General features: G+C 36.8%; 1 protein-coding gene across 9 annotated transcripts in view; it reads right to left on the bottom strand.

Annotated features, from left to right (window-relative positions):
• RAPGEF6 (Rap guanine nucleotide exchange factor 6) overlaps positions 1-16,511 on the bottom strand; it is a 200,548-nt gene that overhangs the window by 23,365 nt on the left and 160,672 nt on the right. For 7 of the 9 annotated variants that reach the window (XM_053566296.1, XM_053566300.1, XM_053566294.1 and 4 more), the window contains 5 exons: positions 14,469-14,852; positions 12,149-12,360; positions 8,033-8,156; positions 5,045-5,068; positions 1,078-1,298 (listed from right to left, as the gene is read on the bottom strand). In XM_053566296.1, the coding sequence (XP_053422271.1) occupies positions 1,078-1,298; positions 5,045-5,068; positions 8,033-8,156; positions 12,149-12,360; positions 14,469-14,852 (965 nt within the window). The remainder of the gene's footprint in view (positions 1-1,077; positions 1,299-5,044; positions 5,069-8,032; positions 8,157-12,148; positions 12,361-14,468; positions 14,853-16,511) is intronic. The other 2 variants (XM_053566295.1, XM_053566303.1) reach the window with 1 other exon arrangement.

Here is a 16,511-nt window from a genome sequence, read left to right on the forward strand (position 1 = left end):
TTCCGCTTCCTCTTTTCTATTATGTTGGCAAAATTCTATTACTATGCAAATATCATATTATTTGTCAATCTTAGGGTCAATCCAGGCTGACTATCATTTTTCCCTATCAATTAGGAACTCAGAATTTTATTGCAATCTGTAAAGGCATAACATTTAGCATATAATTTAACATAAGAAGCATGATCTTTTTTTTTGTTCTTGTTACAAGAGTATATTTGACCATCTTTGATTTCTGCTCTTACAACTGTTTGATCCAGAGATACATGCTTTGGTTGCTTGTACTTAATTGAAAAAAAATCAGCATTGGGAATAGGATTTCTTTTTCCAACATATTTTTTACAGACTAATAGAATCAGAAATGTGTCTGGGCTCGGCGCCTGTAGCTCAAGTGGCTAGGGCACCAGCCACACACACTGGAGCTGGCGGGTTCAAATCCAGCCTGGGCCTGCCAAACAACAACTATAACCAAAAACTAGCCGGGCATTGTGGCGGGCGCCTGTAGTCCCAGCTACTTGGGAAGCTGAAGTAAGAGAATTGCTTGAGCCCAAGAGTTTGAGGTTGCTGTGAGCTGTGATACCATGGCACTCTACCCAGGGCCATAGCTTGAGACTCTGCCTCCAAAAAAAAAAAAGAAAAGAAATGTGTCCGATTTTTCTTGTTTTATCTTACTCCGAAGACTAGTGTTTTAATCAGATTTCTAATATTTTCTAGTTGGTAAATGATATTATCCATGACATAAAAAAAGGTAAAACATTTGACTTACATTTACTCTTCATTTAGGGATGAACATAAAAACGTTCTCAGACAGAAAGGCTCCTTGACAATGTTCAAATTTTAAACGAAAAAAAAAAACTTTAGAAAACTTTTAAAATAATTATTTATTAGGGTAAATCAACATGTTGGAATGTATGGAATTTAGTTTAGTATCTAACAGGAACACATGATGCTTGGGGTATGTCAGTAATCTTTTGTGAATGAAAGTTAACATTTTTCTTGCGACTCCAGCATATCTCTAGAAAAGTAAGTTTCTATTGTGTTATGCTCTGTGTTATCACATAAATGAAAACTTGTACTCACAGGTACCATATGCAGGTTCCCACTGCAATGACATCATCTGGAACTTCTCTTCATCTGTCTCTACATCCAGACTGGACAGATACTGCTTCACTTTCCTTGCCATTTGGGCATCTTCATAGAGCTTCTTAGCATTAAGCAGAGAGCTGCGGCGTGCCCTTTTTTTGTGAGCACCTCCCTGAACATCCAGCATGTTCGAATTTGTGCTGCCCTGACTCAATGACCTATAAGAAGATGGAGATCACAATGAGGGGCTATAAGATGAGAATTAAGCATGGCAGACTGAAGATTAAAAGACTTTTTTTCTGTTAATGCTATTGCATGCTGATGTAAATGAGTTAAAAGATGAAGAGCAAAGTAATTTGTATATGTGATGATGTTCTAAAATAAGAATAAGATTTTGCAAAGTACAGAACTAAAAAGAGTAAGATAGTAATTTCCCGAGTGACATACTCCATCACACCTGTGTTTGTGACTATGCAACCTGTGGTACAACAATGACAAGAAAAAGCAATCCTCTGGCCCTGGAGGCCATCCACACTCTGAAGATATGGCAAGAGCATAGGTCAGGACAAAGTCATCCTCAGGCAGTTGTCTGCACCAGGGTGCTTCAGCAGTGAAGTTTCCAGAGCAGCTTTGCTCGTCTATGCTGCTTTGGACATGCTTGCCATCACTATTCCTGTCTAAAGCAGGGCCACTCTGCACATCGTGACCAATTTTACCACTAAAAATATTGTGGCCAAAATTCAAAGAGAACAATCAGTAAGACATTAGCTGAAAATTAACAGCATTTATATTCAATATAGCCCTAAATCAGAAATGCAGTAAATAGCTATTCAATGCTTCCACTCATATATGGAATGGTTAGGCAATATTTAGGTGTCATAACTGAGGATCTGTGATCTTACTTTAACTGCAATTCAAATAAGGCACGACTTTACTCAATCCTATTCTTCCTGGCAAACCTCCTACAATGACTATATCTAGAACCAATGGAAACGACAATTGCAATGATGTTTGTTCTTTCTAATAAGAATAGCAAACCCAAGGTTCTTAGATGATTTTTATTTTGAAGGCTGTTGCCATTCCAAAATAATAAGGGTATTTATGATTTTCTCAATTAGCCTTATATTTAAAAACATATTCTAAATAGGCAGGGTGTGGTGGCTCACGACTATAATCCTAGTAATCTGGATGGCTAAGGCAGGATCTTGTGAGGTCAGGAGTTCAAGACTAGCCTGAGCAAGAGCGAGACCCCATCACTACTAAAAATAGCAAAATTAGCTGGGCATGGTAGCAGGCACCTATGGTCCCAGTTATCTGGGAGGCTGAGGTTGGAGGATTACTTGAATCCAGGAGTTTGAGGTTGCTGTAAGCTAGGGTAAGGGCAGTCTGGCTTAGGGGACAGAGTGAGGCTCTGTCAAAAAAAAAAAAAAAAAAAAGTTTAGATACATAGACCGCAATGCTCACATAACTAGTTTAAAATAGACACTAAAATCGATTGTAAATTAAGTGAGACAGTTAAAAAAGTGTTATGATAGATAGTTTCTTCCACATTTTCAGATCTTTGAAATGTGTTTTATACTCAATGGCAATTTTCAATTGCTATTGTTCAGGCAGAACCTGTGATGTGATGTCTCTACTTACACATGGAGGAATCTCAAAACTTAAAAGAATGACCCTGAAGAAAATCCAGTGACATCAATAAACTACCCTTTTAACCAACCTTCAGAGACTAACTGATTACAAGAAGGAAGTGAATATGACAAGTTGACAACATTCCCAAAGCAAAGGTGAGGACATAAATCTAGCTCTAATTATCTATAAAGCCAGCCTAAGGCCCCAGCAACAGAAACTTTTAGTTTTTGTATGACGTGTTTCAAGAAACACTCCACTACCAACATACTAGATGGCACAAAGGACACTGCTGTATGTGTGTGGGAAACCCCCAGAAACTAAAGACTCTAAAAATAGTTCAGAAGATTCATATTTTGAATACGAAGAAATTTTAGACCTAAACCAATTGATTTTGTTTATATTTTCCTTTCTAATGTATGTACAAGGGTGTGAGGTGTCAAAAGTCTGTATCTAGGTCAGTAAGAGCTCTTTCAATAAGCATAAAGCAAAAATTCTCAGTGGTAACAAGACACGGTGATTGTTTTTTAGACAGAGCCTCACTCTGTCACCCTGGGTAGAGTTCCATGGCATCATAGCTCACAACAACTTCAAACTCTTGGGCTCAAACAATCCTCTTGCCTCACCCTCCCAAGTAGCTGGGAGTACAGGTACCTGCCACAACACCCTATTTTTTTTTTTTTAGTAGAGATGGGGTCTTGCTCTTGCTTAGGCTGATCTTGAATTCCTGAGCTCAGGTGTCCACCTGGCTTGGCCTCCCCAAGTGTTAGGATTACAAGTATGAGCCACTGCACCTGGCCTCACAGTGATTTTCATAGTGGTACAATAAAATAATGGTGAGCCCAACAATTGATGATGTCTTGACTTCAAAGAAATTCAGTAAAATTCAGTTCCAACATTTAGGAGCAAATTTTAATAGAAACATTTAATGATTTTATCTTAGTTGATATCCAAAAAAAAGAGGAAGAGTAGCTATTGACAAATCTAGGAGAGATACCAAATTCTAATAAATGAAAACATTAGGATAAATGAGAATATTTTCTAAACGTCTTCTAAAACAGAAAATGTCCTAATATAAAAATACCTAATGTTTGTAAGCATCATACAATGCAATCCTAAAGCTAAGTGAACAGTGAACTAGCGTTAACATAAGTCATTCTATCACTTCAAACACTCAACTAAGATATACTGTTAGCATATTCTTCTTTAGAATAGTTATGCCACATATGAATTTCTATTTTCAGTGAGAAAAACTAGAAAAGATCAAGACAAGAACGTATGGAAATACATGACGAACACGCAGAAGGGAGGAATAAAGTAGAAGGAAAGTCAAGCTCACCAAGCTTTAACAGAAAACAAGACCACAAATGAGACCAGACTTTAGTAAAGGAGGTGGCTCACAAAAAGTTCTTCCTATATTTAATAAAAGCACCTAACTTCATGGTTCACTACAGTCCTAACATAGTAAAATTCTTCTTATGCAATCTCTTCATCCACAGAAGCCATCTCTCTCACCTAAAAATGAAATGACTAGGTAGATAATTGACAAGAACCTTAACATTCCATGATTCTTAACAGACATCTATAGGAGCACAGACCTGAATCTACTTTAACAACAAATGGTGGAAATTTCTGATTCTATTACGATTTTAAAAAGAGATAAAAGCATCTTTAATTAAAGCTGGTGAAAATTTTAAAATAAAATTCAGTCAATGGAAGTCTCATGGCATTAGTGATCTGAGGAATTAAAATCTTTTTTTAGTTCAATTTTATAGTATAGCTATGCAAACTTTATAAACAGAATTCACACACATTTTTATATGTTGACTTTTATAAAAAGTGGAATTTGAATAAAGTAGTATATACTTTAGAATCAGACTACCTAGATTTAGATTCATGACTGATGAGCTGTTAGACTTTGGGCAACTCTATTTCTTCATCTGTACCATGGGAATAACATTATCTACTCACAGGGTAGTAGGAGAGTTAAATAAGAAAATGCATTTAGAGTGCTTAGAACAGTATACGGCACACAGGAAGCACAAAACATACTCAGTGTTGTTGTCGTCATCATCATCATCACCTAACCAACCCTGCTAAACTAAAATCTAAAAAGGACTTACAGAATCTCAATAATGGAAAAGTTAATAAAAAAAAAAAAAAGCTGGGTCTATCACTACTTTCACCTTGTTAGCAAAAGGCATTTGTCAGGAATGTAGGTTGACAGGGTTAATAGAATGCATGCTATTTTATGTGCGTGCATTAATGAAAAGGATGCAATATACGTTAAGAGTTGCACAACCTTCATTCCAGTTGCATTCATCTCTACACTTACCCCAGACTCCGCCACCTCTTCTTCCTGTAAGCAAGAGCCACAAACATTGAAGCATGTATTTGAATAGGAAAGCACAGAAGAGAGACAACAGTTGAGTCAGAGAAACTATGCAGACAGAATAGAACAGAAAAATTTTACTAGAAAAAAATTGTAGCTTAAGAGTAAAATGACTTAATGGAATGGAGGGGGCTAAGATAAGTTATGGTAAGTACCGAAGGCAAAAACCTCAAAACAAAATATTTTTTAAAATATGCTTTAAGCCAATTGTACTTTTTAATATCTAATTTCATTTAGAAACTTGTATTAATAAGAAGCTTAAGGAAAAACATTTACTATAAATGTTGAATTCAAAGTTATTAGGGAGAAAAAAACCTTAAAGGAATAGAATTTTTGAACTTTTGGGAAAGATTTTTGAGCTACTCACCAAATGATAGGATGAAATAACAAGGAAAATAAAGATATATTTCATTTTTAAGTGCACAAATTTCTTGACAATGTGTTTTATAAGAAATTTTGACCAGCAAATTCAATTGAAAATATAAGTAAAAATATATCAAAATCTTTAATACAGTATGCTTTTACATTACTGTATGAATAAATATTCTGTTTTTCAGTCAGCAACTGATTACTGTTAAAATAAAAGGGGTTACTTGATCCACACAGGATAATTATGCACCATCAAATGGATTATTATTTGCTTTAAGAAACATACTATATTTCAGTATTGGCTGACAGACAAAATGGATTCCAGAAAAATCAGCCCAATTTATATAATTTTCTGTCATATCTTTTTCTACTCAATCTAGGCTATTTCCAAGAAAACAGCCAGGTTTATAAACTTCCTCATTAGTTTTTCCCTTTTGCTTATTTCTGAAGGATGGCTAGTGCTTAGTGCCTCATCAACTGGTCTGGCAGGGTCACAAATTTATTATGTCTTCAGGGACCAGGACATTAACATATATAAGTAAATGGAGGTCCATGAAAGACAAAAGAAGTGATAAAGTCACTCACTGTCCAAGAACACGAAACAAAACAAACCACTCTCCCCCTGGTTCTTTTTTTTTTGTAGAGAGAGAGTCTCACTGTACCGCCCTCGGGTAGAGTGCCATGAGGTCACACAGCTCACAGCAACCTCTAACTCTTGGGCTTACGTGATTCTTTTGCCTCAGCCTCCCGAGCAGCTGGGACTACAGGCGCCTGCCACAACACCCGGCTATTTTTTTTGTTGTTGCAGTTTGGCTGGGGCTGGGTTTGAACCTGTCACCCTCGGCATATGGGGCCAGCGCCCTACTCAAACTGTTCTCTGCTTCCACATTGTCGTGCAATCCCTTATTAGGTGCTGTGATCCACAGGGGCAGAAGGAGGGTGGGTAGGGAAGAGACTGAGCACAGCCTTTCCTCCACACTGTGAGGACCTCTAAACTACAGTAACCGTCAGATCAACCACTTACAAAGACAAAGACTCCTGGACATTGATTTAAACAAAACAAATAAAAAACAAATTTTCATACACACTAGTTTTATTTGGTTATAAAAACTCCCAACTCTGGTTTTCTTTCTTTTTAATTTCAGCTTGCTTGTTCATTCTTCTTCGTTTGAAGTACTCTTTTTTTTTTTTGGTTCATTTTCTTCTTCCTCTGGCGATGCTCTGTCCTGCTGTTTTTGATGTTAGTAGAGATGGGGTCTTACTGTGGTTCACTGCTGCTCATACTGGTCTCGAACCTCTGAGCTCAGGCAATCCACCCGCCTCAGCCTCCCCCAACTCTGATTTTCAAAGTAGCATGTATTTTTGTTTTCTTATCAGAGTACATATTTTTCAACTTTAGAAATTGTATCTGCAAATTATTTCATTTTTAATGTCCTTATGTAGCTCAAAAGAAAATCAAAGAATTAAAAACCAATGTCAATTTATACCCTGAAAATTATAGAAATTACTGGGAGAAGCTTAACAATATACTTTCTTTACAGTTTTTATAACTTGAAAAAGCCTTTGATATTACATCAAAAATGAACTTTAAAAAGCATTCTTAGTGCTGAGCGCAGTGACTCATACCTATAATTCTGGCATTCTGGAAGGACTGCTTGAAGTCAGAAGCGCTTCCGAGCAAAAGGAGTTCCTGTCTCTAAAACTTAGAAAATACTAGCTAGGTGTAATGGTGTGTGCCTATAGTCCCAGCTACCTGGGAATCTGAGGTAGGAGAATTGCTTGAGCCTGGGAGTTTGAGGTTGCAGAGAGTTATGGTAATAACTCTAGCCAGGGTGACCGAGTGAGACTCTGTCTCAAAAAACATACAAACAAACAACTCCCCCCCCCCCAAAACAAACAACTCCTAGATGAGCAGGTTAATACAGAATACAATATTTTTCATTTTTAATAATGATGAAGCATGATTTTGTACCTTTTAAATTCCATTTATTTGTATGTAATAAGAACTTACATGCAAAATAAAAAACAGTATTGTTTTAGAGCAGTGGTTTTCAACCTTCCTAATGCTGCAATGTATTTTCAATGTTAAAAAAGGGGTCGCAACCCACAGGTTGAGAACTGCTGTTTTAGAGGAATTAAGTATGAATTAGATAGAAATAGAATTATAAAAATATTCAGTAAAAAAACACATGAAGACTACTACTTTACAAATTAGGTTAGAAACTAGATTAAAGCATTTGTCCTCTGTGATAATTTCAGTAAATATCAGCAACTTTCTTCTGTTTGCTAATATTTTAAAGAACTATCCATACACTCCAAAAAGGCATATAAAAGTTAGGGTTCAAAGTTTAGCAAGTTATATGAAAACTGCTCTCAGCTTCAGTTTCTTCATCTATAAAAGGAAGGCTAACATCACCTACCTGATAAATGATTACTTAAAATTTACATGTGTAAAGCACACAGTAGAGCACAGAAACAGATGATTAATAAATGATAAATATTATGATGTCACCCTCAATGTCACTCTGTAAATTAAGACTTTTACACATTTCATTGCTTTACCTCTGTCGGAACATCATAGCAGGGTCCATGTTGGCAGAAGTCATTCGAACAACTTGGCGTATTTCCTTGGCAATCATTCTTAGCTTCTCAAAATTTACTAAACCATCTACTTTAGAGTCATTCCCTATAAAATAAAAGTAAACTTTTAACTTTCAAAATTAAATTATCCACATAAAGTAGAAGTCAAGCTGTAATTCTTGAGGGGCAGAAAGAAGAAACCTTCTTTATCAAAATATCACTATTTATTTATTTATTTTTTGATACAGAGTTTCTCTATATCACCTTCAGTAGAGTGCCGTGCTGTCACAGCTCACACTAACCTCAAACTCTTGGGCTTAAGCGATTCTCTTGCCTCAGCCTCCCAAGGAGCTAGGACTACAGGTGCCTGCCACAATGCCGGGCCTTTTTTTTTTTTTTTTTTTTTTTGCTGTTGTTGTAGTTGTCATTGTTTGACAGGCCCAGGCTGGGTTTGAACCTGCCAGCCCCCATGTATGTGCACTCTCAGGCAAGTACCTACATTTGCTCTGTCAGACAAGAATATACCACTTGAAAATTTAGGATTTAGCCAGAGGTCAAAAAGGTACTTTTGGTCTAATTAACCCAAACTGCAGTTAAGTTTTCTTTGGTTTATAATACTTTAAAAATTGTTAAGTGAATTGTAATTTAAGAAGTAGAAAATATCTCATGAATACAAAAATTTCTGACTTTTCTTGAAGAAGAAAAGGGGTGTGAGATGGAGGAATAAATAATACTGTGTCCCTTTTCCTAAAGAGCAACAATAATTAGTTAAAACAATGAGGTCCCTCTGTGGAATTCCAAGCCCCTGCAGCCAAGACTGAGACCCATATGGGTCTGGAAACACATGGTAAACAGCACATATACATTGGATTCATTAATTGTTCAAGGTCTCAACATGTGTTTGAAACAAAATAATCATCAAAAACCTCAAGTCGCAAAAACAGGTTTTGAGGGAGCATGAGAGAAAAATATATTTGAAGCCTATAAACATTTCCTTATGAAGAAAGAGTGGTAATGAAAGAAGTGGTAAGCCCAATTAGAACCATTCTGCTGAGAACAATTAGGAAAGTAGGACTAAAATAGGAAAAAAATAGTTTAAAGGCATCAAAAAGCTAACAAGACAGGGAAGATCTGAGAGAAGAATGCAGAGAAGCAGATTTAGTATTTCCCAAAGCTTGCCCCCAGCTAGGTAGATCTGCTAGGGGCAAGCATTGACCAAGAGAGGGGTTGATGAGCAGAAAAACTGAGTAGAGACACCCTGCCTTTTAAGGTAAAAGAAAAAGCAACTTAGTACAACTAAACCTCTAATGCTTGGTGTTGGAACTCTGAAGGACTAAGAATGAACTAAATGTAGACTAGGATAAAAGTCTGATGTTACATTATGTTGGAATTTAAAAACAGACTAAATTAATTTTGGATTGTTGTCACCCTGAGCTGACTACCAGAAGCAAGCTTGAATCTTCTCTGAAGGAAGAGAACATCATTTGAAACCTCATATTATTTCTGTAATTTTTTATACACAGCATCCATTACTATATAACCAGGCACAGGGTGGCACTGGTAGCTCAAAAGAGTAGGGCGCCGGTCCCACACACTGGAGGTGGCAGGTTCAAACCGGGTCCTGGCTAAAAACTGCAAAAAAACCCCCCCAAAACCAAAAATCCCCAAAAAATAGGCAGTTAAAAAAAAAAAAAAAAGATAATAGGGGTGAAATGCAAGAGAAAAAAGAAACAACAGAAAAAGACCCATAGGGAATCCAGATCATGGAATTATCAGAGACAGATTTTAAAATAACAATTTTGAATATATTTAAAGACATAAAACACAACATTGAGAACTTTGGCAAAGAACATAAAACGAAAAGAATTAGAGGAAATTGTAAAACTAAAAATTATAATAACTAGAATTAGGAACACAGTGATGGATATAACGAAAGATTAGACATAGATCAAGAGAGAATAAAATGGATAATAGTGTGGCAGGAAATACCTAGAATGAAGCATGGCAGAAGAAAAAGGTTAAAACTACAGAGAAAAATGTGTGAGAAAATAAGGCTTGATGATCAGGTCTAAGAGAGATGAATTCTGAGTCTCTAAAGAAAGGACAGAAGAGGGTGGATATATCTGAAGACATAATTACTGATAATTTTCCAAAACTGACGAAAAATAGCAAACCATAGGTTTCAAGATGTTCTAAAAACACCAATCATGGCTCACACCTGTAATCCCACCACTCTGGGAAGCCGAGGTGGGTGGATTGCTTGAGTGCATGAGTTCAAGACAAGTATGAGCAAGAGCGAGAGTTTGTCTCTAAAAACAGGTGGGAGTTGTGGCAGGTGTCTGTAGTCCTAACTACTTAGGAGGCCGAGGCAAGAGGATTGCTTGAGCCCAAGAGTATGAGGTTGCTGTGAACTATGATGCCATGACACTCTACCAAGGGGGACAAAGTGAGACTCTGTCTCAAAAAACAACCAACCAAACAAACAAAAACCACCAACCAGAATTAAAAAAACAAAAAACAAAACAACAAAAAAGTATAAATAAACCAGATGACAAAAAGGTCAATAAACCAGGTTTTCAAAACTAAGAACTTATGGGGCGGTGCCTGTGGCTCAGTGAGTCGGGCACCGGCCCCATATGCTGAGGGTGGTGGGTTCAAATCCAGCCCCGGCCAAACTGCAACAAAACAAACAAACAAAAAAATAGCTGGGCGTTGTGGCGGGCGCCTGTAGTCCCAGCTGCTTGGGAGGCTGAGGCAAGAGAATAGCGTAAGCCCAAGAGTTAGAGGTTGCTGTGAGCCGTGTGACGCCACGGCACTCTACCCGAGGGCGGTACAGTGAGACTCTGTCTCTACAAAAAAAACCCAAAAAACTAAGAACTTATGTTCATCAAAAAATATGCTTCAGGGAGTCAAATGGCATACAATTCTTATTTGTCCATTAAAAAAAGACTCAAAAAACAAGTCGCATGATGTGCAGAATATACGAAGAATTCTTAAAAATATATATGACAAAAAAAGACTACCTAGCCAAAAAAGAAAATGGACAAGGAATCCAAATCAATAACTGACAAAAGAGGATGAATTAATACACACACATACAAAATAAGGGTGCTCAACCTCATTAATAATCAGGGAAATGCAAATTATAACCACATCAAGATACAGCTATATGCCTACAGGAATAGGTGAAAGCCTGATTTAGCAGGTGTTCATGAGGATGAAGAGTATGAGAATTCTAATAACACTGCCAGTACCTAACTTTAGCAGATAATACCAAACTGTGTTCTAAAGTTGATTACACAGATATCAGAATCCATAAATTCCATCCTGAACATAATATATAGCCAATAAAAATGCATGTGTGCCACTAGAGGATACTAGTAGCATTATTCACAATAGGTCAGCAGTGGAAACTACAAAATGCCCACTGGAAGAATGGATGAATCTATTGTATTGCATTCATATAATGAAATTCTAAACAGTTTTGAAAATGAAATACAGCTCCACTCAAAAACATGGAAGACTCCCAACAAGTCTACTTTGACCATAATAAGCCAGAAACAAAAAGAAACCAAAACATTTAAACTCTGAGATTCTACTTAATTAAAGTTTAAGAAACAGTTTAAACTATAGCATTATAACTCAGAATAACTGGGGAAGAGGATCAGGGTGGTAATTGGAAAGAGGCCTGAGCAGGACAGGGTTTCCAGGGCGTTGACATGTTTTATTTTGGAGGGTTGCTTACATGGGTGTTTGCTTTATATAAATCATTAGTTTTTCATTTGTTTTGGGTCCTTTTCTGTGTGTGTTGAGTAATTCAATAGTAAAAAGGTGGAAGGATAGATAATACCAAACCAAACAATAAATATGATCCAATAGTCTTACCCTAGTGTGTCCAGGTGACGTGTGAATGTGCACAGTCAATACATCCATTTGCTTTTGTTAACAATATGGCTTTTCCTTTCCTAAAATCTGCTGTGTTTAAGTTTGTAAAAAACTTTAGTGACATGGAATCATCAGGTTGGAATATATAATAAATCACATTCTACAGAATTAGCTGGGGCTAAACATGTTAATTTTCAAATAACTTTTAAATACCTTCATGTAGAAATGTCATATCTTTCTTGACAACAGGGAAGAGAGGAATAATTGGAGGCTGCATACTTTGACTACTAAGAATATTTCTATACTTTGCCATGTTTCTAGATGGATCAAAAAGGTCTTGTAGATCTTGGAGATGTTTCTCATATTTGCTTGGTAACTTTTCCCAAGTACCTCTGAGTCGTGCTACAGGTGCCAGGTTCAAGCCGCTGCCAAAGATGAGAATAAAAACATTACAAAGGGACTCAGGAAGAGGTGAACTCAGGTCAGTAAAGTGTATTTACCATTTTCTCTAAGAAAGCTAAAAAAAAGCAGGACCATATTTCTACACATTGAAATAAACAGAGAAGGGGTATGAAAAAAAGGAGAGACTCCTTGATTTTAAAACAAGTATCTTTCAGAAGAACTGCATAACTTGCCTATGTCTGTATATCTACCTGTCTTTATTTTATACTTTCGTGTAAGTGACAAATGTAATAAATGCATAAAATAGACATTTAAATAAAAAAAAACATTCAATGGGTGGCGCCTGTGGCTCAGTCGGTAAGGCGCCGGCCCCATATACCGAGGGTGGTGGGTTCAAACCCAGCCCTGGCTGAACTGCAACCAAAAAATAGCCGGGCGCCTGTAGTCCCAGCTACTCGGGAGGCTGAGGCAAGAGAATCGCTTAAGCCCAGGAGTTGGAGGTTGCTGTGAGCTGTATGATGCCATGGCACTCTACCAAGGGCCATAAAGTGAAACTCTGTCTCTACAAAAAAAAAAAAAAAAAACATTCAAGCATCACAATGTTACTTTATTCAGAAATAACCTTATAGAAACATTACCTATTTAAAAATGTTTTAACCAACACTGAGAACAACTGTTCCATAATAATTGAGGCAAGTTCCAGGTCTGAGGCAGCCTTTTTTCTCTGAGATTTTTGTCTATTTGTGTCTGTGATTCCAATACCTCTATATTCCTGGGTTCCTAATCCTATCTCTAAGTTTCCAGAAATTCAAAGTCTCCTTGCCATAGAATTTTAAATTAGCTCAGATATTCCCTAACTTGAAAAAACGAATCATGCCAATTAGGCTGCAAGTCTTCACTCTATTCCTTTACCTCCACACTACCATCCCAGGGGTAGGTTGTTAAATGAAGAGTATACACATAATGCCTCGATTTATTTTCTTATCAGTTATTCCTTTGTTTCTCAGCTATCTGACTTCCACCCATATCAATGTATATAAAATGTTCCCTTGATTTCTGATTTTAAGGTGTGGAGTCAAGATATCTTTGTTCTTGGTGGCGTCCATAGCTCAGTGAGTAGGGCATGGGCCACATACACTGAGGCTGGCAGGTTCAAAGTGAGCCAGGGCCAGCTAAAATCAACTGCAACAAAAAAATAGCTGGGCGTTGTGGTGGGCACCTGTAGTCCCAGGTACTTGGGAGGCTGAGGCAAGAGAATCACTTAAGCCCAAGAGTTTGAGGTTGCTGTGAGCTGTGACGCCACAGCACTCTACTGAGGGTGACATAGTAAGGCTCTGTCTCAAAAAAAAAAAAAAAAAAAAAAAAGGTATCTTTGTTCCCTTTGCTTCTCAGAAATCACCCCAAACAACTACATAAAGGATGAATAACAAATGCATACTTCATTATTACTGAAACTAAGCAATATTTAACACCTAAAGATATCCAATACATCAAAAAGGTTGTCAAAAAAAGTCAAGGCCAAACACGAGTATGCAAAGATGTTGTAAAATGATGTCTCCAGTTGATGATGTCAAGGCTTATAAACTTCTAAAGATTTCTGTAATTCTAATGGCCTAATTCAAGTGACAACATATCCAGTGATACCTCCTGTAGTGCCCGGCAATCAAAAAGAATTCACTAAATGTTTGCTGCTGCTGCTGTTGTTAATTTCAACATAGCAATTTTAGGTAAAAGCATTGATACTACTCTAAATTTTATGACTGTCAAACCACAGCGAGGTGCATACTTAAATAAGCCCCACACAGAAGGCTGACAATAAAAACCAGCCACCGGGTACATATCCAAAGAGGGCACAATCTTTCAAGGGGGTCGAAGAAAGAAAAAAGAGAAGGTGATCATCCACACTCACTGAAAAAACCCCAAACAAAAAAAAATTTAACTAAGGAAAGATCAAAGAAACAAAAACAGAAAGAGCCAATGATGGCAGAATGGAAAATACATTAATCTTAATAATACTTCAATTAAGGCTTACTAATTGAACTTTTCTTTACATAGCTAAGGAAAAATCAGCTTCATGTCGAGTACCATGACAAAACCAAAGAGATATTTTTACATATTTGTACAAACTTACCTTATTATGGCAAACATGGAATTGAAATTCTTACATTCTCGACAATGAAGTGCAATTTTAATAAAATGCTTAATAATCTTCATTCGTTTGAGCTGATTTGATTCAGTTAAAATCTCTGAAGCAACCCAGAATGTCTCTTGGTTTACGATGTCCTCAAATTCTTTTAAATGAGTATTTCCTGTTTTGGAATCTAACTTAAAAAGGTCATCAATGTATTCAGTAGGCTCAATATTGCGAAACAAATCAAAGTCCCTCATTGACAGCTGGGTGGCCATCTCAATGGTACTGAGCTGCAGCATGGATAGCTGGCTTTCCTTAACTAGTTCTTGAGCATCTTCATCTGAACACAAAGTTTCTGTCTCCATATTATTTTTTAAATAATACCTACAGGAAAAATTTTAAAAAATCATAACTGTAACTGTACATTTATGAAAGAGCACTTTTCCTCTTTATTATCATCAAAATTCGTTTTACTGTTAATAACTTTTAGCCAAAATATTAGCAGAATACTCACTTACAGATGAAATGGAAAATCAACATTTTAGATAAGACTTTTGAGAAGTTATCTTATTTGTCATCAGATATCTATTAAAGAGTATAAATAATGTTGACGTTATAAATAACGTTATAAATAACGTTATGCTATGAACGTAATCACATGTAGGAAGAATCACATGTGTATATTTCTTGAGAATAAAAGCTTTATGAGGGCAAGGCCAGCACTTAGAATGGCATCTGATAGTTGGTAGTATAAAAATATTTGTTTATGAACAGTATGAATTCTGATTAAGACAAAAATAAACACCCCATTTTGCTTTTCTCCCCCCGATTTCCAAGTGAAGCAAACAAAAATGAAATCCATAAAGGAGGGGAAACTTTACGAACGTTTTCTCCCTTGTTAAATACAAAACCTCCTCCAGCAAGTGGCATGGAACAAAACCATACAAAAGACTGGCAATTTCCTTTTTTCTCTTTAGATCAACAATTCTTTTTTTTTTTTCCTTCCTTGAGACAGAGTCTCACCCTGCCCCCTCGGTAAAGTACCATGGCATCATAGCCCACAGCAACTTCAAACTCTTAGGCTCACACTATCCTCTTGCCTCAGTCTTCCAAGTAGTTAAGACTACAGGTGCCTGTTACAATGCCAGGCTAGTTTTTCTACTTTTTGTAGAGAAGAGTTCTTACTCTTGCTCAGGCTAGTCTCAAACTCCTGAGCTCAAGCAATTCACCTGCCTCGGCTTCCCAAGAGTCGGGCTTACAAGTGTGAGTCACCATGCCCAGCCTAGAATCAACAATTCTATGGCACTTAAAAGCTAAGAGACAGGTCTGAACATATTTATAGCTGGAAATATCTAGGGAAAAGAGATAACATACTGTATCACATACTTTCACTTTATTCTTTTCTAATAATACAACTTGACTTAAACCTACATTTGTGTTCATGTATTTGTTGTCGTTTTGAGACAGAGTCTTAGTCTGTTGCTCAGGCTAGGGTGCTGTGATGTCAGCCTGGCTCGTAGAAACCTCAAACACCTGGGTTCAAGCGGTCCTCCTGCCTCAGCCTCCTGAGTATCTAGGATTATAGGTGTGCGTATTTTTAGTAGAGATGGGGTCTTGCTCTTGCTCAGGTTGGTCTCAAACTCCTGAACTCAAGTTATTCTCCTGCTTTGGTCTACCAGGGTGCTAGGAATATGGGCTTGAGCCACTGTGCCCCGCCAAGTGCATCTATTTTTTACTGTCAAGAAACTCTCTTTTTTCCCTGCCTTCATACTGTTCACATGCATAAGCCAATGCTATAAATAATATTGTTGAAACTATATACTATAGTTAATAAAATTATATCTAACATTTATAAAGCATGTATGTTTATTAAATAATTTAATCCTTACAACATTCCTATGAGGTAGATTCTATCATAATCATCCTCATTTTATAGATGATAAAATTCAGGCACAGAGAAGCTATCTAACTTGCTCAAGGTCACACAGTCAGAGCTGGGATTTGAATTTGGACAATTTGGTTCCAAGGTTTATTTTCTTTAAA

The sequence above is a fragment of the Nycticebus coucang genome, chromosome 17, assembly GCF_027406575.1.
Source record: "Nycticebus coucang isolate mNycCou1 chromosome 17, mNycCou1.pri, whole genome shotgun sequence".
In the NCBI taxonomy this organism is placed as follows: domain Eukaryota; kingdom Metazoa; phylum Chordata; class Mammalia; order Primates; family Lorisidae; genus Nycticebus; species Nycticebus coucang.